Consider the following 19218-nt stretch of genomic DNA (forward strand, 5'->3'; position numbering starts at 1 on the left):
CTTGGAGGAGCTGGAGGTGTGCCTTTTTCTTACACGACAATGCTCTGCTTGGGGCCGGTGGGTTTGTGACTGGAGATATATATGCAGGTACCTGGCGGCTGCAGGGTGAGTTGGGGGCGAAAGAAGTATAGTCTGGTACTGACTAGCCCGCCAAACCCTTCAAAAGACTTCAAGACCTTTTATACGAAGCTTTACGTCATAAAAAAATTAAAAATTAAAAAAGCATGAAGATGTAGACTGTGGAAGAAGTGCGGAGAATGAATGTCGGAGGATGTCGGCCATGGTGGTTTTAATTCGCTCTAGTTAAACTACAAAAGTAGGAGAACGATGGGGTAACTCCGTATATTACTTGTATGGGGTATGGAGGCCTCCTCAATCGGCTAAAGCTCCTTCCTAGCTTGCTATTTTTCTTTAATTAGCCGCCAACCCCAGGCAGCTGGCAGTTGGACCCTAACTATACCTCGTATTTGAGCAAGTCGTGTGGGGCCAAAAGCTGGAGTACCAAAGGATTTCGACGATGTCGGATCTAAAGCCAGGTGTTTCTAGGTTTTCTCTTGTAATCATGAAGTTTAATATAGATTTGAGACTAGAAGTTAACCCGGAAAATATCAGATGAAACGGCCAAACTTGGAACTACTAATGCCATGTTCGGAAGCAGCCGTCTTCTAATCCAAACTGAAATTTGAGTGCAAATGCGAATGGCCGTATGAACAAGTACTTGGTTAGTATCAACGGCGGTATTTCTTCGGATAGTTCCGGCGTCGTTGCCAGCATCTGCCAGCACATGTAATAAAGCCAAGAATGCCAATATACAGAAACATTCTTCGAGAAGCATGCAGAGAATTTGTACCTCTGGCAGAACCCAAACCCCAGACCGGCACTCGGGATAGATTTATGAGTTTTGCATGAAAGTGGCACCGTCCGTGTCTGTCCATGTCGTACCGACGTCTATGCATTGAGTATCAGGCTGGAACGACCCGACCTGCCACCGCCCGGGAGACCGTGGCATGCAACGGTCCATGGATGAGGAAAAGCCCGTCTTGGGCAACGGGAGATCGGACTTGCATATGCTTCTAGAAGGTTAGCTAGTATCTTCTGTTTGTCGTCGGTCCCCTTCGAGTTACTTGACCTACCTTGCCCAGCTGGTTCCTCAGAACTTGCTAGTTTTTTGGTTGGTGGTTTAGCCGAAAGTGCAGCTGTTGTTTGTTCGAGGAGTCGAAAGAAGGCTTGCTGGCTCCAAACGTGCCATATTTCCTGCACTGTCCGTCTGTTCGCTCCCCTTAACTGAACCGAACTATAAACCATATTCTCCCTAAACCTCCTTGCTCGTCCCATTACTAACTACCATCATCATCGTCACGACCCGTCTACGGCCTCCTACCAGCATACCATCAATCGTCAGATCCATCGCATCCGACCCTCCGTGTCCCTTGTCTCCTCCGATCGCCACATTTCGTTCATCCTGACCCATAGGCATCATGGCTACCCAATCCAACGCTGCCTCCTATTCTAATCCCTTGAAGAAGTTCAAGTATGTATCAGAAGATCTTCCCTATACCCCGGAATCATCTTCCGAGATGCTCCCAAGGTCGTCTTATACTGACTTTCCACGCTAGGTTGGTCTTTTTGGGTGAACAAAGCGGTTAGTCGTCCTTCCGGAGACCCTTCTACGGCTCCATCACAAGCTAACCCTAGCTCCCAACGTCCAGTCGGCAAGACCTCGCTGATAACCCGATTCATGTACGACTCCTTCGACAACATGTATCAAGCCACAATCGGTATCGATTTCTTGTCGAAAGTGAAACTACCCTTACCTACATTCCCAGTCGCCATCCAAGTTAGCTAGGATACTAATGTTGATAATGAAACATAGACCATGTACCTGGAAGACAGAACCGTCAGATTGCAGCTCTGGGATACCGCCGGCCAGGAGCGATTCCGAAGCTTGATCCCATCCTACATCCGAGATTCGAGTGTCGCGGTCGTTGTATATGACATCACAAGTTCGTGGCGCCCACACACCTTGCTCCGGCTTGCAATCTGCCATTCCCGTTGGTTCTCGGATACTAACAACACCTTCTCCATCGAATAGACCGACAGTCCTTCCTAAACACCTCTAAGTGGGTTGACGACGTGCGGGGCGAGCGGGGGAATGATGTTATCATCGTCCTGGTTGGGAACAAGACCGATTTGAACGACAAGAGACAGGTTACGACTGAGGAAGGAGAGAAGAAGGCAAAGGAGTTCAAAGTTATGTTCATCGAGACCAGTGCAAAGGCCGGACATAACGTCAAAACGCTCTTCAAGAGAATTGCCCAAGCTCTCCCTGGAATGGAAGGCCCGCTTGGTGACGATGCCGGGAAGCAGAGTACGTCTACAGCCTATCACAATAGCTTCCCCCAGCTTGCTAATAATTTCTTAGTGATTGATGTCAACATCAAGCCTGAGACCGGATCCAATGCCAACGAAAACTGTGCCTGTTAAACCTGCCAGATTTATCCACTTCCAACAGACTACGAAACGAATTAAGGAACGACATACAAACGGCGTGACGGATATGATGCCTACTAACTCTCGATCAAAGCGGGCTTTTACTTTTTTTACCCCCCCCCCCCCTTTTGGAGAAAACCTGATATTTCTTCGCTTTTGGATGGGATACGACGACTCTATCATCATAGATAATACTCCTATTTAATCTGCACCTTAATTCTTGTAACACCCCACCCTTTTGCTTCTTTCTCATCTTTATGCTTGGTTTCGGCCTTTCTTTTGTCTTTGTTTCCTTGTGATTCTGTAGCCTATGATGAAAGTGCCTGTTAGAGCGATAAAACACGAGAAGATTGGAATACGATTGTAGTAAATTCATGCGGTTCTATGTATTCATGGCTTTTTTGTACTTTCGATATTACGAACGGGTAGTCTAGAATTTTTTTTACACTATTACAATATCAATTGAGCATCTTTTTTATGATATCACCGAGATTGGTAGAGGAGTTTCTTCGCTAAAACCCCCATCCCGCTAACCTTCTTTCCAACCCCACGTTCAGAAATTTTTCCAACACTGCTTGATATCGCCATCGGTCACCACTTGCCTCAATATCTAAATATCTTCAACAATCATGGCGGCCCCAAAACACTACGTCGTCGAACACCTCGACGTCGAACTCGAGGGCTGGTCAAAACTCGAATACCTCACCATAGCCACCGAAACCCGTCCTCCTCCCTCGGTCTCCGCAGCAGCAGTCAACTCTTCCAACACTCCCAACAACAAACCAACCTTCCATCTAACCTCGCTTCCTCGTGAACTTTTTGAAAACTTACCGGAAGAATTAAAGGACCACGATAATCTAGATGCGACGATGGAAGAGGTTAATAAGTTGGATGGTTTGAAGGCTGAGGAGGTGTGTTTGTTGGATCCGAGGGCGGAAAAGGATATGTGCCCGGAGGATGGGGAGGTTTTTAGGTGGTTTGTGTTTGGGGGGATATTGGGTTGGTAGGCTCTCCTCTTTTTATTTTTTAGTGGATTTTGCTTGGGGATATATGGAAGGTGATATAGGGAGACATATCTTATTATAAGATAAGTTGGGATAATGGGGTACACTGGGAAACTTTGAAGTTGAAGTCGGCATCGGGGTTAACGTCATAAGGCAAAGATCCTGAAGCCCATGAGTGCAAGTGTCTAGATAGCTGGATTTCAACAAATCTGTAGCTAGAAAGGCTTATGGGGTCACTTCGAACCAGATATTAAATCTATGGAACTTAGGATATCACAAGTTTGCTATATATCTAAATCTAATCTCATTGCGACCGTAACACTTGTTTACTCAAGGCACTAACAATACAACCACATGATCTATAGGAGATGATCCGCCGAGGGGTATGGCCTGATCCGCCCGTCTGAAACATGGCGAATCAACGAACCCTGTCTGACGCCTTATTTCACAGACCGAACTACTGAACTTCGGAAATACGGATTTACTGGTCGAAGACTTGGACCGGTACAGATGACAACCGATACAGCCGTTAGAGTCACGAGACTCGTCGTTGAAGATAAGAGTAAGTATCTTTTCCTTTGGGCTCGCAAGTTTCTATGGGTTGGTGTAGCAAAAGACATCTTCCTTTCATAAGAGAGGGTGGGATTATATGTCCTGGTACTTTTGTCATAACAGCTTTGCAGGGCTATGCTGGCGTCCGTGGTCACACAAGCGGTTATTGGTAGACCGACCTCGCGTTAAATTTTACGTCTGAGAGGGAGGAAAGGCGTCGAAAGAATTACTTCTGTCCGCCACCAGTTATGTAACGAGACTGACTGTTCGGTTATATCGTTCTTTGGGTAGCATAGCTAACATTCTGCCAATTTTTTAGTTCCTTTGGATAAAGTCCCATTCGTGGATTTTCCGGAGTTGAAAATATCAAAAAACGAAACTACAGAAATGCCGTTTAGATACGTCAAGAGAGAGGATGGAACGCCTGTTATGCCTGAGGTATGGTTTACCCCCCTTCTGCCAGATCACCGTCGATGCTTGGATATTATGGGAGTCGCACACCGCCTTGGGGCCAAAAAGGAAGAAAAGTCATCCTCTTGCTTCGAACGAACGGACAACTGTGTAGACTCAGTCAGGGCTCTCGAAAGCTTAGACGTGTTAGCCATGATGCTAATACCGGGTTCGTGTGATATAGGGAATGGTAGAGTTGATCAAGGAGGACAGCAACAAAGGCTTCCTCGACATGATGTGAGCTGGCACCGTCAAGGCCAGCCAGCTGTAAGGGTCGGCGGTCCTACATTTTGCACGCTGGCGAAGCATAAAAGTGCTGTGCAAATTTTTCGTTTGTTGGGGAGGATACTTTTTTTGACGGCAGGTCTGGGTGTCCATATATATTATATTTTGTGCCTGTACAACCAAAAAGCAAATATGTAAGGCTTCCTAGATGTATATACCCAAAACATGCTTAATTTCGTTGGATCCTGTACGGCGAATTTGAACAATCCTAAATTTCTTAAGTTTTATGTCTCGATACTTAATTGTCGAAAAAGAAAGAAAGAAAGGCTGACTGCTGCAGGAGCCAGGTACTCAACCCAACTGTTAGTAATCCCTAGTTGATCCTACAGAATGCAGATAATCTTATTTGTCTGCATTAAGTCTATCTTGTAACGGATTATGTCGAAAGAAAAATTTTTTTATATGACTTGCATACTGCCTTGTCTCATCGCCGGACTACTCAACTTGTTACTCACGCTTGAGATGTCCGGCGACGAGAAAAGGCATACTCAACCGGGCTATAATGTCCTAAAAACGATCAACATCATTTCAGCCACAATTAGGACCCGACATGTCGACAGCCTACGCTCAGGTTTCGAAGTATCTGAAGACGTGTACACGCAGTCCACCAAATCATATAGCCTGTTGTCAGAAGGATTATCGTAAATAAGTAGTTCACAAGGCTGCGGTATTAATACTTGATATCATGATACATGATACGGGGTTGGTTCTGGGACTAGTGGGCCCTCTAGGTATATTGCGTAACATGCATACGGAACTACAGGGGCGTCTAGAATATAGGTGATTGGTTAGAGAAATGGGGAGAGATGCCCTTCTCGTTAGGTATTAGGTAACTTGGAAGTACTTTTGTGACAGGGATATATGTTCCGCGGAGGCACAGTTAAAAAATATCAGCGCCGAACGCCAGAGACGCAATTTCTCTTTCAAACAGTATGTTCTCTTCTCAGCTTCCTCACTACCTTGGAAATACATCATTCTTTCAACTCTGTCGTGTCGAAGATAGTTTACTACACAGGAGATACTTCTCCGTTGAATTTCCTCAACTGTTGGATTTCGAGTGGCTTAAAATAGCACCCCTGAAATCCTGCTCTCGCGGTGTGACTTGGAACCTCGAATTCAGAGAACCTCATGATGAGTATCTCGAGAGTATATGTAAGGCCAGTTTCGCGCATGTGCTGGTAGGCCGGCATAAGAATCGAATGGATTGAGGCAGAATACTGTCTACAGCTGAAAATTTCTCTCCTTCAAAGCACATCTTAGCGAGGATATGTAGACGCGGGATCGAGATATGCAATCCCTGCTCCACTGAGGCATGACTCCCCAACATCATCTTCTCGTTCGCAAAACAGATGATATAAGTTGAGCCTTGGAAAGCCTCATGAACGAAGAAAAAAATTTCACGACACTAGCCAGTAACTAGGTGGTTTTAATTCCCAGTTTATTTCAGCCGTAGGCAGCATATTCTTCGTAGAGGTAATACGGTAGGACGAATACTGCACGCTGCATGAGGTTGATGCGATGACCCGAAGAGCTGAGCAGCTGCAGAAGATGAGGGATAAAAGTTTTCTGTATGGTCAGATATTCAATTCGAGAGACAGGCTGGCTCGACTCGGAGCCACTATTACCCCCACTTTATTTAAACGACTGAAAAAAGGCGTTCAAAGACATCTTGAAAGTTTTAAATGCCATGGACAGGATCGATCCTGATATCAGACTCCAAACTTCCCGTCAAATTTCCAACAATTTACGGGATCCAACACAAAGTTATCGTGAACTTCGGAACTCTCAACTCATAGTTTTCCGACAGTCCCGTATACGTAACCAAAAGTTTTCCCAAGTCTCTTCTGTCCAGCGCATGCAACGACGAGGGAGTTCTTTTTCCGAGTCCCATTGTTGGCGAAAAGTTCTGCAAATCAATTCAACTCTCATCTTTCTCGCCGTAAACCTCCTCGCTCGAACTCCCACTCAGGCCAGTCCACCTACCTCTATACCAAGTCTCTGGTGGCGGTGTCTCTGCTGTACAGCATATACAATCTTTCCGGCGGGGCTATATCGATCGTATGATCTTTGCTTTTGTTGTCGTTTCTGCTGTGTGCTATCTGTATTCAACTAGTTTTCCTTGAGAAATATTCATAACGTATAACTTGGGGCTGTGGAATTGATTGGCTGGTTAGGGTCGGAAGAATTGGAAAAAAAAAAGGAGTTGGAAACTTGAAGCAACTGAGCACTTGGTCTGTCTCTTATATATATGGTCGAGAGCTAGCCGTATTTTCCACGGGCGAAGTCCCTTGTGCGCTGACTAGTCTTGCTACACCTTGATTTTTGATATGCGGATCCGAGGAGTAGTTTGCATTGTATGCATTGTCGCTTCTCAAACACAACCTCATGTGGGTCCACCTAAGCTAGTATACAGAAAAATACTACATTAACAGCCACTCTCCCAACAAGGTTGATAGTATGGCTCAAATATTGAAAGGTGTAAAAAAAAAAGAAAGAAAAAGCCTAGTGCTGTAAGGGCCGATGGATATATTCACCACTGGTGAAAATTGGTTGAGTTTGTTGGCAATATTCGTAGTGCTGGTGAAACATCTAAATTTGATGCGATCCTATCAAGATTAAGAGATGACATGGCAATACACATTCGATTTACCATGAGGCAGTGCCAGAAGTGAATAGTACTACTGAATCATGAGTTTTTCCGACTAGTCGTGAAAAAGTAAACCGTTTCAAGGAAAAATTCTCCCTCGTTTCAAGTTCGCCTTGGATTGTTTGTTGCAGTATATAAAGTTTTCTATCGTACTCCGGATAGCTAGAGGGACCCTAGTAACGTGGGATGATATTACAGCCACTGTATACGTAGCCCTCACATGCAACAAAGGATTAGCAAAAGAAGTGGAGAATCTCTGAGCCTAAAATTTCTTCAAGATCATATGTTCGATATCACGATATGTCAGAGGAAAAAAAGAAAAGGGGAGAAAGCTCCCATCTACCAAAATGTGTGAGTCTTGTGGACGAAGTCTGTTATAAAAACAGCACAAGTGCACAGCTCTGCAGAGCAGATTTTCTCCCAACAATTGATCCCATATACTCAATTGATTGAGTGCCACGTCGATCGAGAGTCAGTACGACTATTTACCCTCCTTCTAACGATACTGCCAGGCCCGTCTTGGGAAGTTCGGCGAAGGATACGAAAATGTCACTATTATAGATACCTAGGTGATCAGACTTTATTTCGCCTCGGTCTTCGTTCGATTGAGAACGCTTCAGTCTGTCCAACAAATCAATATATTGTTGACACGTAGTGAGGCTGTCTGGCCATCGAGAGAACTTGCGCATGCGGTTATGATACAGAGTAACTGCGGAGTGGCCTTAGGTTTGGAGCTTTAGGTCTCTTGAGCCATATCAAGATACTCAGGAACACCTGTACATTTGTACCAGGCTAGTGAACAAGAAGTAGGCACCGTTGAATGATTTAGAAACTGGCGGATGCAAATATAGATATAAGTGTCGCTTTTATGCTATCCGAATAGAGTCAATCATAGCAAACCCAGTAATCGGTTCGAGACCTATCCGGACTTTCGTATCAATTTCCAATTTTCCCATTTTGGATTTTTATTCTATTACCTAAGCTATGGCTCAATGCCAACTTCAGAGTCTAATCCAAGGACTCAACCCCGCAACCAATGGTATTCCAGCCGGGGCGGTCCAGACATGGCAACCCTCTGATCCTAAACAAGATTTGCGACAGGGACGAAGCAGACCTGAACATCAACATTACTCGTTCCCTAAATCCGAACTTCGCAAGTTCATCGAAGAACTTCATGATGACACTTTACGAGGCCTGTTACTTCCTACTTGCAATTGTGATTTTTGTAAGCGCAATATGTCAAGCGCAATGTTCAATGTTAACGTTATTGCTGCAAAATATCCGAAAGCTGGGTTTCCCGTTTCATACTTGAAGGAACTGATATTGAAGTCCTACTTGTCAACTTTTGTCTGGCTCATCGCAAATGGAATCCCCTGGTATATCTTGTATCTATTGCACAATGAAGCTGAGGACACCCCAAATGCTTCAGCCAAAACGTCTTTGGACCGCTTTAATCTTGGAGTTTTGGACGCCAGCCAAAAACCTCAAAGAAGCTACAAAGATGATCGTTATAGAATTGAATCTTGTATGGGTGGCGTCAAGTTTGTGCTCTACATTGACGAACAACGTGCGCGGAAATCAAAGACCGGAGTCCTCGATGATGAAAAATATAGGACGCTGATGTCTTCGCACCCACAATACTTCATGAAGGATCTTTTCTCCGAACGAGTGCATAGATTCGAGGACCATGATTCTGTTCCGATTCTGGCGGAGATCAAAAAACTTGACCGAAAAGGAGGCGAAGCTTCGATATATTTTGTCAATATCGAAGGCAATGAGGTGCTTCCTCAGGCCACCACTTCCAAGGTCAATATAATTCTAGCTAGCGCTTTTTTGTACTCACATAGTGCCGTGTGTCCACCACGCTAACTAAACTATAAATTCCAAAGTCCCGTCCATTCGTCCTCAAGACGTTTATAGACCGCGCCCAGGGAGTACGGGAATGGTGTGCTGTTATGGATGCTATTTTGATACTTTCAAAGGCTTCGGTGTCAAACATTCTCACCCCACTTTCCGCCTTTTTCTATAGAAACTGGTTCTGCATACTTTACCCTCGGGGGATTTGCAGCCTCGAGGAATATCTCACATGCACAAAGCCATCTATTCGGCCCAAGTTTGAAATTACGCCGGAGAAGTTGTGGCACCAACTAACGAAAATTGCGACCACTTTGGGGCTTCTTCACGACAACGGTCACTATCATTTAGATCTTACGTTGGCGAACTTGCTGATATTTGACAACGGTGCTCTAATGATAGGCGACTTTGGCGAAATGGGTGTCCCGAGCCCGAGCCCTCATCTCTCTTTGATAAAGAAACTTGGTGTCACAGATCTAGAGACATATCCGGGGGAACTCAATGAAACTAGGATAGGGAACCCCCTCACTCGGACACTCAGTGACGAGTTTAGATCCCAGAACAATAATACCAAAGAGGGCTTTCAGTTGCAGCTGAAATCTTACGATCTTGGCTGTTTTGGCAGGATTTGCTTTGAAGCAGCCGCATACACCACGCTTGGTTTACCGCGGTCCAAGTTATACATGCACCTTAATGAAGAACGCGATCCTTCAATTCGACTGGGATCCTTTTATCAACGGTGTGAGCCCACCAGGACTTTGTTAAAAAAACCTATCGTCGACAGACTACTCAATGAGCTAGCGCTAGCTACGTATCCGTTGGGTTCACCGTCTAGCGAAAATATTCAATCTGTGGAGAAATCCAGGGAGAGGATCGACTACCGTAAGCTTTCCAATATTATCGGAAACTTGATTAGTCCCGACATAAAAGCCCGCCTTGACGAGGGATTCGAGCTCGGGAACAAATTACTTCAGTGCTTCCCGCGTCGTGAACGTCCTCTGCATAACACAGTCCCAATTGCCAAAGGAACGGCTCCGGCGGCTCCGGAAGAAGTCTCACATTGCTATCCGACCAGCCTCAAGAAAAGTCGAATGCGTGTCATCCTCGAGTACTACAAAAGAGCGAAGAAACTTCAAACTCCTGGGGAAGCCCCCTCAAAGTGTGAAATGTAAGGAAATGGTCATTCATCCCATACAGATATATTTATATGCACCACAGTGTGCAACGAATATCAAATTAACTAACATTACAGTAGTGCGGTGAAAGAAAAAGGCTTCCACAGATATCCGAGCGCACCTCGTTGGTTGCGGTTCCTACGTCCTCGACCATCCGACCCCCCAGCCGCTATGGAAATGATTTTAGGTGTCCCAGGTGAAGAGGAAGTGCGCGACCGCGACCAGAGCTTACCCAATCTCATCGATGGCGAATTCAAAAGCACCACACGAAGCCATACAACAAACTTTGTGGACGGGGAGACTGTTGGGTGTCTTCCTAGAATGGCAAGTAAGCTAATCACAAGACTCCATGCTATTAAATTGATCTGATCAAGAATTAATATGAAATATCTAACTTGTAATTATTATATGATGCCGCTTTCTCAGTTAATAAAAGGTTCAAAAAGCGAGACCTTTGAAAAACGTGAGTGTTTTCCGACTATATTAGCTTTTCGCTAAGTTAGAACTGGCGAAATCTGACATCCCGAGAATTAATAGGATCCCAAAAGTTCTGGTAGAAGTCTCTTATGGCGAGGATATTGGAATATTGGAATCAATTGGCATTCGACACAGTCTTTTTAATACAGGTCGTAATATGATCCCAAAGCCGGACTCTCCGGGCTTGGGTACTATCTTTATTCATTCGGAAGCACCGGTTGCTTCATAAGTACCAGCAGCCCTCAGACATACTAGTTCACGGTGAACGAATATTGCGACAGAAACTACAGTACGAAATACGAACCCCGATGCTTCTCACAACCGCCTTGTGGGTATACGTATATATACGCACGAATGAAGGATCCTAGGAGAGGCGGTCTTTGGGTGCCTCCACTAGGTCTATGCCGCAAGGCCAGGTCATGTTTATCAAACTCCTCAGAGTCGAGCCTCGCTCTTAACTCCAGCTACAACTTCCTACGGGCGTTTACTTTCTTTTGTTTGCTTCACTAAATCTACTCTATAATATTTTATTGTTTTCCACCTGCTTGATGCGCTATTTAGCGCACACGCCAACCGACTTATTTCCATTTGTCGATATCCGCCTACACATTAGCCCTAAAATACCTACTCCCTATGTTTATCGGAATATGGTTGTTTCTTCGTGGGATAAGTTGTTTGAAGGCTTTTTACTTTTCTAACATTTGTTTTAAGCGTTTTTCCATCGCATTACTTTATTATACTTACCCTTGTTGACATATTTTCCCATTTGCGTATCCTTCGATGTTTTCTACGATAACATTTCTTTTCTCCCTGAGCGATTCTCCTTTTCGATATCCAAGTATTTTTTATTTTGAATCTCACCGCTGATACCAAGTTTGTTTTAGTCGTCTTGTTTTCTTTCCTTGCTTATGTCGGGGATTTGGTTTTATTTTATACATATAACTCGTTCCATACTTGGGTGCTTGTAAAATAGTTAAACACATTCTTCCTCAACCTCCGAATTAAACCCTCAAGCTAGCTAAATTCAAATTTCTGCCTGTAGAAAGCTTCTAGCCGTCTTAAAAGCGATATCGTAAGAAAATACTCCCCTAAGTGTTTCAAACCTTTTCTTTGATAACACCACCGTCGGCTACTTTACTCTCCACTCTGAGGCGTGATCTTCGCTTTATGCGTCTATAAATAATCCACCCAGCTGTCAAGCTGCAGGTAATCGTGCAAGATATCAAGAAGTATATCCATATATTGGACGCAACAATAAGATGATTTGACTCAGAACTGAAAGCGAAAAAATTCGTCCCAAAGATAGACTTCAATCAAATTTGAAACGTTAGTACTCAAGCTTATAAATTTTGAAATTGAAATACCACTATAGCATACCGCAATGAACGTTCCAGGTAAAAATATGACGGTAACTATTGTGAAAAGTTTCATCATCTTAGTATCTTTCGAACCTTTTTGAGCTAATAGGTGAATAGATTCCCCCTGGCCGACAGCACTCGAAACTAGCCTATTAAGTTTATCATTTGTAGCTTGACTAAATTGTCCAGTCCTGCAGTCAATTATTTGCTGTATCTAAAATTTGAAATTTCAGTTAGTTAGATAGCGAGAAAAAGGCTAAAACTCCAAGACACAGGCACAATGGGGGGAGATAGAGAATCGAAATGAAGGATACTGTAACATACAAGTCTGGATATGTCATTTGCCCGCATTAGCAGCATATTTATCCTTGATTCGTGACCGGCAAGATCATAAAGATGCTGTTCAAACCGGTCACAAACATCCTCCAATCTCGGTGTTAGAATATTTAAAGCCGTTTCTTGGATCCATCGATTTCGGAGTCGTCTTAGAAGTTGCTGTACTTTCTTAGCAATTTGGTAATCCATTTGAATAAGCTGTAATCTTGTCCGCAGTTTGTCCATGAAGTAATGTATCTCTCGGACATCGCTAAAGTTGATTTTGGGATCTGAGGAATTGGTTTCTGGGTTTAGGTCCGAGTAGAATCCCTTCTCGGTCTTATATAGTTGTCAGATATGTGAAAGCGAAAGATTGTATAAAGCCGATAATTGGCTTTGCAGAATCACGTACTATTCTACTAAAGGCATCCTCCAGGTACTTTATGTACGGCCGCCAGTTTTTTGCAGCGTGCATGAGCACCAGAAAGTGGATCTCAATTTGTAGCGCAAGGTCGATAGGATTATCTTTGTATCGAGAAAAGAGAGCATCGAGTCGTTCCTTTAGGCTTTCTGAGGGTTGAATGAATATCCAAACCGATCTTTTAGCCTGAGGATCATATTTATGATATACTCCCGTCTGCCTAATGGCGAATGGATCTTTTGGTAAATCCCTCCCGTGTAAATCAACGTACTTGAATAGATATCCAAGGTCTAACCGCGCATATCTTGTTAGTAAGGATATTATAAAAGATAAATAGGCTCAGCTTTTTTAAACATGTAAATAGGTTATTTCCATACCATATCCACAAGTCTGAGTAAATATCGCTGAATCGGTGTTAGATTGGTCTCGTGATCTGAACGTTCTAAATGGGTTCAGAATTTGAATTCGATCAAAGTAGGTCAAATAACTTTGTTCTACCGGGCTGATCTTCTCCCCAAATGTCGATATTACCGATATAAATTGCTGGTGAACCGGTAGAGAGGAAAATAATCTTCTTGCCACCTCTTCCGAGATCTGCAACCTTCCCCAGGAATATTCAGGGTTGATAAAACTAGAGCGTTAATCCGAATTGTTAGTAAATTACGGCGATATTGCTCCAAGAGCTGGTTTGGATAGTGATAGCTTTCGTAGCTAAATTCCGCTGCAATACTGACTTTGGTGCTAGACCAAGGTACTGTAGTTGGAAAGGTATCCACCATATCGAATAGGAATTACTCTATAGTAACTCATCATGGTTAATGAATGAATTAAAATCAGGTTCTTACTAGGATATAGTCTGAGCAGGTGAAGTATCCAGCAGCAGCGCATCAAAATGATTTTCCAAGTCGTCAAGCGACTGTATAATCAGGGAACTTTTCCATCGCGCGTCTTCAAATTCCTCTCCCGATGTAGATATTCGACCCCAGCCGGCCGAGCTGTATACATTCGCTGTTACAAGGTTTTCCGCTGTATCGCAAAACAGTCGATCCCGAGAAATGTCAGAAAGGAAGTTAGAATCTTGCTTTCCATCTACCGCGGTATATAACCGGTCTTCTTTAGCACAGTCTCTTGGCCATATATGCCAAATTCTTTCAGCGCCAGGGTCATTTGCCCCTTCATGATCATTTAATTCCTCACTCATTTACAAGTAATTTGACGGTCCAGGCGGAATTAACGAAAGTTATGAATATTTGAATGATAGGTAAAGTTCTTTTGTGGGCCCGCTGCAATTGTACTAGGTATATGTATCCCGGGGAGGAGGTTCCAGAGATAACTGTATATTACGCCCTAGGAGTATTACTTCGGCATATATAATAAATTGATTTGAATGTAGAATGAAGAGAAAATTCCCTTCCAAGCCCTGGCTTATATACCCTAACAGCCCTTTAGGAAACCCTTGACAGTTGTACATGCCCACGTATTCGGCGTAGATTGGTACTCCTCGAATCAAGGCTAACGCGATCAGGCCAGTCACACACCATTTTGACAGAACCTTCACACACGGCCGTAAAGTTTGACGTTTCAAGCGAATAGGCACATATCATCGCCATGCCATCGTGCCAAACCAACACGGCCACATCACAACCGTGAAGGAATATAGATCAGCAGGACGGAGGGGAATCTACAGTAGCCCATGGCTGAGAACCCAATCTCAAGATTTCCATAAGGAGAAAAGACTATATACAGATGAATAGTCGCTATTGAAAATCCTAATGTGTTTTTTCTCATAAGTACATTTTCAACCTCGAAACTTAAAGAATCTGTTCCTTTTTTTTTTTGTTTAACTAGTATATTCGTTGTTCATACCACCAACCCATAATTCCTCGCCAAAGCCTAGGACCGCAGCCACTTCACCATGCATGCACAGCCGATTATGGTGTTTTTTTTCGTTTTTTTTTTTTTCGCCATCTTGCAGACGTAACAAATCTGAAACTTTTTACACAAAAGTACCTTGGGTTTGCTAGACAGTATTTTCTTTCCGAGCCTTCCTTTGGAGATCACGGATTTGAGGCTAAGTCAGTCGGAATCGACATGGGCATTCGAGATTATTTGGTTAGCGCGCTACCCCGCCTCAAATATGAAATGTATGCAAGTACAAAGCCGATAAGCCGACATCAACTGTACAAAATCCTATATCACTCCCCCCCCCTTCCCAAAAAAAGGCCCTTGAATGAAAATTATAACTTACCTCAGACAGTTCCTTAGGAACCTTCAAAACCCATCTATCGCTATCATCGACTTGCGACTCCTAAATGGTCCAGGGTCTGCGTAAGAATATAGTACCACGAGCAACATACGATCGATCTAGTTTTCAAATATTTTCAGGGCTCAGAAAATAATATCTAATCCAACCCCAGCTTATTTATTTAAATGTAGATATCGATCAATCCTTACATTAACTTGAAAGTTTGATCCTGGTGGAAATATATTTCGCAGTTGATCCTCCAACCATTGTTGACTTGGAATGTAACGAACATATATAGTTTGATCCTTCAAGCTGTCGGCCATCTTGGAAAATATTTGCAAGGCTTATTTTCTTTTTTCTTTTGCTTTCTCCCTTCTTTCTTTTATACTAGGATTGAATAATACAAGTCTAAAGAGGGGCCGTGATAGAGATGAAAAGAAGATAAGTAAGGCAGAATGTGAATGTGATGCCGATGGAAAGTCTAAGCTAAGCCTACTCTAGCTCTTTAACTTCTGCGTCGAAGTCTGTAAGTTAACTATTTGGAAAACCTAGCCCATCGGACCTACTTATACCTCCCTCATGTGCAACCATGGACAAAATTTTAAAAGCTTATCATGGTGAGAAATTCGCAGACTCTGCCGAGAAATCTCCATCTCGGTGAACCCCGGGCCCATATTCGTGTATACCAGCTTCGCTCATGATAGCATTGAGCTCGTACCATCATGAACATATGATTATGCACATTCTAAGGGTGATTGTAGTGTCGCGGAGCTCTGTGAAAGAGCCATTGGCTTTACTTACATAACACTGGGAAGCCGACCCTATTAAGCGGATACTCATGAAGTCCGCTATTGTCATTGAGTCCATTGTATTGGGGGTCGTCCAGGTATTCTAGTTTTCGACTCTATCCACCTTGGGATACTATTATGCATGATGTCCAGACAGTGGATCGAAGTACAGGCAGCTTAAAACCGCATTTTTTTAAATTTTATCCCTGCACCATAATATGATCTGAATACTTGAGCCTCGTGCAAACATCTTCATTCAGGTAACTTCCTAATGTATATGTAGTCTTATTGGCTAATGCGTTTATGGTCATATGATAATTCAGGCTCACAACACTGCGTTTGATGAGCATTGCATTGCGCAGCAGGTATGCTTCAAACTGCGCATGCCCTTGTCCTAGAAGAGTTAACAGCCTTGTGATGAAGTCGCGATAATGATGTAATTTCGAGGTGGGGCAGTGCCTGGATGTGTTTCATCTCTTCGCAGTAGGTCTTCACTCCGACAGAAGATCAAGTGGGGTTTCCTGTTTAACAGCTGCGGACATCCATCAGACTGAGTATAGCGCAATAACAGAAACGTGTGGTACCAGGATCAGTCTACCGCACAAAAATGTACAAATAGGATTGTAGCTCCACGCTGCAGTCGGCAGGCCTAGATTGTAATTGATCGTGGGGGTTAGAGATTTCGCGCCATACTGGTCGACTCCGCAATTGTCCGCCACCGGATACTTAGTCTCGGCTGAATGCATTAGTGTCAAAATCCTCAAACATTGTACATACCTACCCTAGCAAATTGCCCAAAAACCCTTTTAGCAGAATTGTTTCCCGATCCTTTTAAAGGAAATATTGACCGGGAAAAAGTTCTATATTATTCTGAGACTACGCGAAAGATTTAACGTTTTCAATTTTAGTGTACTTAGATAAATTATAAAAGTTAAACACAATGACCTTGAAGCATCAGAGATGTTTACCGCCATCCTAATAATCTTGAGAACATCTAGAACATTTACCCTCATATACAAATAGATTCCAATTGACTGACCACTGTGCAAACTCCCCCAAGCTATAGAAAATGCCCAGATATTAGCTTTCTCTCACACCATTTTTGCGGTTCATGCATTATGCTTTACAAACTTACACACTCAGTGCATCCGGTGTAACCAACACCTCCGCATTTCCCACCAGGAGGTACCCTGCATCCAGGAACATCTTCGGTTGGATGGCAGAACGAATCGTAATCACTAAATTTAATACATTCCCCGGAAGCCTACTTTTCCGTTAGCAATTGGCCCTAGACAGATACCGAACTTTCGAGCTGAAAGTTCTCTATCCGTTGGAGGATAGGGCTGAGCTATTGGTGTAACCTACACAAGCAGTGCATCCCGTGTGCAACACACCGCCACATCGACCCCATAATGGGACGGTGCAAGAAGTAGCTGTTGGCAGAATAGAGCTCGTGCTAGTTGTGGAAGGGATTTCCGTTGTGACCGGGGTCGTGGTTGTAGTAGTGGTTGTTATGCTATTTTCAGTTTCCGTAGAACTGGCTGATGCTTCTGAGGTAGTCGTCTTTGAAGCGGTTGTTTTCTTGGTTTTGGTTGTCTTTGAGGTCGTTGTCTTTTTCGTTTTGGTGGTCTTCGAGGTCGTTGATTTCTTAGTTTTGGTCGTCTTAGTTATATAGGGCGACCCACTAGCGGATGGCGTGGTTTTGAGTGTCACTAATGTAGTAGTCTCTATTGGAAGCTCAACAGCACTCACAATGGAGGCGATTAACAGTACTGAGGTTGCCAGATACTTCATGGTTCCAAATACGAATATATTCGACTACTTGTCTTAAATTCTGCTCAAGAGTCCTGTGTCCCTACAGCTGTAGCCCCGAGTTCGTCAATCCGTTGGTTGACAAGTCTAGGTATTTATACATATTTGACGTTCGATGTATGTTCAGTTTGGTGGAGGGGTAGTATATGGCTACGAAAGTAAATATCAGATTTCGAGCTTTTCGGCCGACACCGAGAGAAGTCACGCATTACACTGAATTACAAAGACTACAGCCACAGAGGTGATAGATATCCTAGATTAATAGCCCTGGGGAGGCAAGTCGCTCCGATGCATTAATGATATAAGAAGTTAAATTAATTATAATATTAGGGAGTGTGATATTACAAACTCATATAGTAGATATCAGGATTGAATACGAACATCGGCAAATAGTGTTCAGTAGGAGAGCCAGAGCCTCTCGAATTAAATAATTACCTAGATCACGCGATTTAAATTCATAGAATCCCATACCAGGGTATCGCTTATATGCAGGCTGACCGTTAGATAATTCTCCCGTTCTTCTAGTCCCTTGTGACGGCAGTTACTTTCGAGTCGATATCACAGGAAGCCATCGGACATATTCATCGATAGCAAGGGAAGCGATATATATACGGCGCCATCATTCCTACCAGAGCGGGAGATGCATCGATGCAGGAACCAAAATCTCACCTGTTATTTTGAGTTAATCGGCCCGGTTACCCACTAGCATACCTTGGATCCGAAACCGCATCTCGCCTGTCCAGATCCCGGTCGGTCTCTATCAGCCCAGCTAGTTAAGTTGTATCCGGAAATCTGAAAGGGCTTGTGGCACGAAATGTTATGCCCGTCTAGTCTAGCTATTCATTAATACGCCGAACTCAATCTAAAATTTTCTCGTAATATCATATTAAAATTTCAGATACATATAAACGGCCTTAAATTTTATGCCGCTATACATCTTAATAGTAATAGTAGCTAACTTCATAATTAAGCAACCATAAACTTTGGAGCGAACATCCATTTGAGTGGCTTCACAGTAATGAGGTCTGGGGTGAACCATAATTTTGATAACTGGTTATAGCTATTTATACTACAGCCAATGCTAGCAACCCCGCTCACGTACGGCTTAAGTCGAAACATTACGTTAAAGAAGATCTCGAGGGTGAATATTTTCCGGCCGGTAAGATCCGATTGACAGGCTGTCAAGGTAAGCATCCAAACAGCGATATCCTAGTCTGAGAATGAGGCAATTGGCGAAATGCATGCTGACAATACTGGGCCACCTATACGACAACATGGAAGTTTCCCATTTTACCACATTAGAGTGCAGCGGTTCGTCGAGAGATGAGGTCAGAAAATTGGGAGT

General features: G+C 43.5%; 5 protein-coding genes across 7 annotated transcripts; 3 read left to right on the top strand and 2 right to left on the bottom strand.

Annotated features, from left to right (window-relative positions):
* Positions 1-1478: 1478 nt before the first annotated feature.
* DFL_004676 (uncharacterized protein) lies at positions 1479-2484 on the top strand (the record flags this gene model as incomplete). Its single annotated transcript, XM_067633809.1, has 6 exons — positions 1479-1531; positions 1617-1642; positions 1710-1798; positions 1874-2003; positions 2093-2368; positions 2423-2484. The coding sequence occupies 6 exons, from the start codon at positions 1479-1481 to the stop codon at positions 2482-2484; spliced, it is 636 nt and encodes a 211-aa protein (XP_067491941.1).
* Positions 2485-3119: 635 nt separating this feature from the next.
* DFL_004677 (uncharacterized protein) lies at positions 3120-4737 on the top strand (the record flags this gene model as incomplete). The annotated part of the gene is made up of 5 exons (XM_067633810.1): positions 3120-3489; positions 3860-3877; positions 3946-4056; positions 4366-4484; positions 4681-4737. 5 exons carry the CDS (start codon positions 3120-3122, stop codon positions 4735-4737), a joined length of 675 nt encoding a protein of 224 aa, XP_067491942.1.
* Positions 4738-8412: 3675 nt separating this feature from the next.
* Positions 8413-10826, top strand: DFL_004678 (uncharacterized protein; the record flags this gene model as incomplete). The annotated part of the gene is made up of 3 exons (XM_067633811.1): positions 8413-9234; positions 9318-10450; positions 10538-10826. The coding sequence occupies 3 exons, from the start codon at positions 8413-8415 to the stop codon at positions 10824-10826; spliced, it is 2244 nt and encodes a 747-aa protein (XP_067491943.1).
* A 1205-nt stretch (positions 10827-12031) lies between these two features.
* Positions 12032-15596, bottom strand: DFL_004679 (uncharacterized protein; the record flags this gene model as incomplete). 3 transcript variants are annotated; one of them, XM_067633814.1, is made up of 9 exons in its annotated part: positions 12204-12241; positions 12312-12346; positions 12702-12946; positions 13020-13318; positions 13406-13659; positions 13874-14023; positions 15039-15076; positions 15277-15336; positions 15483-15596. In XM_067633814.1, the coding sequence occupies 9 exons, from the start codon at positions 15594-15596 to the stop codon at positions 12204-12206; spliced, it is 1233 nt and encodes a 410-aa protein (XP_067491946.1). The 3 variants fall into 3 exon arrangements, with proteins under 3 accessions (XP_067491944.1, XP_067491946.1, XP_067491945.1); XM_067633812.1 differs by lacking the exons at positions 15039-15076; positions 15277-15336; positions 15483-15596 and having other exon boundaries at positions 12032-12241; positions 12312-12506; positions 12617-12946; ... (1 more) ...; positions 13560-13659; positions 13874-13916; XM_067633813.1 differs by lacking the exons at positions 12204-12241; positions 12312-12346; positions 12702-12946; ... (1 more) ...; positions 13406-13659; positions 13874-14023 and having other exon boundaries at positions 15049-15099.
* Positions 15597-17070: 1474 nt separating this feature from the next.
* On the bottom strand, positions 17071-17855 carry DFL_004680 (uncharacterized protein; the record flags this gene model as incomplete). The annotated part of the gene is made up of 3 exons (XM_067633816.1): positions 17071-17121; positions 17197-17325; positions 17427-17855. The coding sequence occupies 3 exons, from the start codon at positions 17853-17855 to the stop codon at positions 17071-17073; spliced, it is 609 nt and encodes a 202-aa protein (XP_067491947.1).
* Between the last annotated feature and the right edge of the window lie 1363 nt (positions 17856-19218).

Source organism: Arthrobotrys flagrans (genome assembly GCF_004000055.1).
Source record: "Arthrobotrys flagrans strain CBS H-5679 chromosome Unknown unitig_0, whole genome shotgun sequence".
In the NCBI taxonomy this organism is placed as follows: Eukaryota; Fungi; Ascomycota; class Orbiliomycetes; order Orbiliales; family Orbiliaceae; genus Arthrobotrys; species Arthrobotrys flagrans.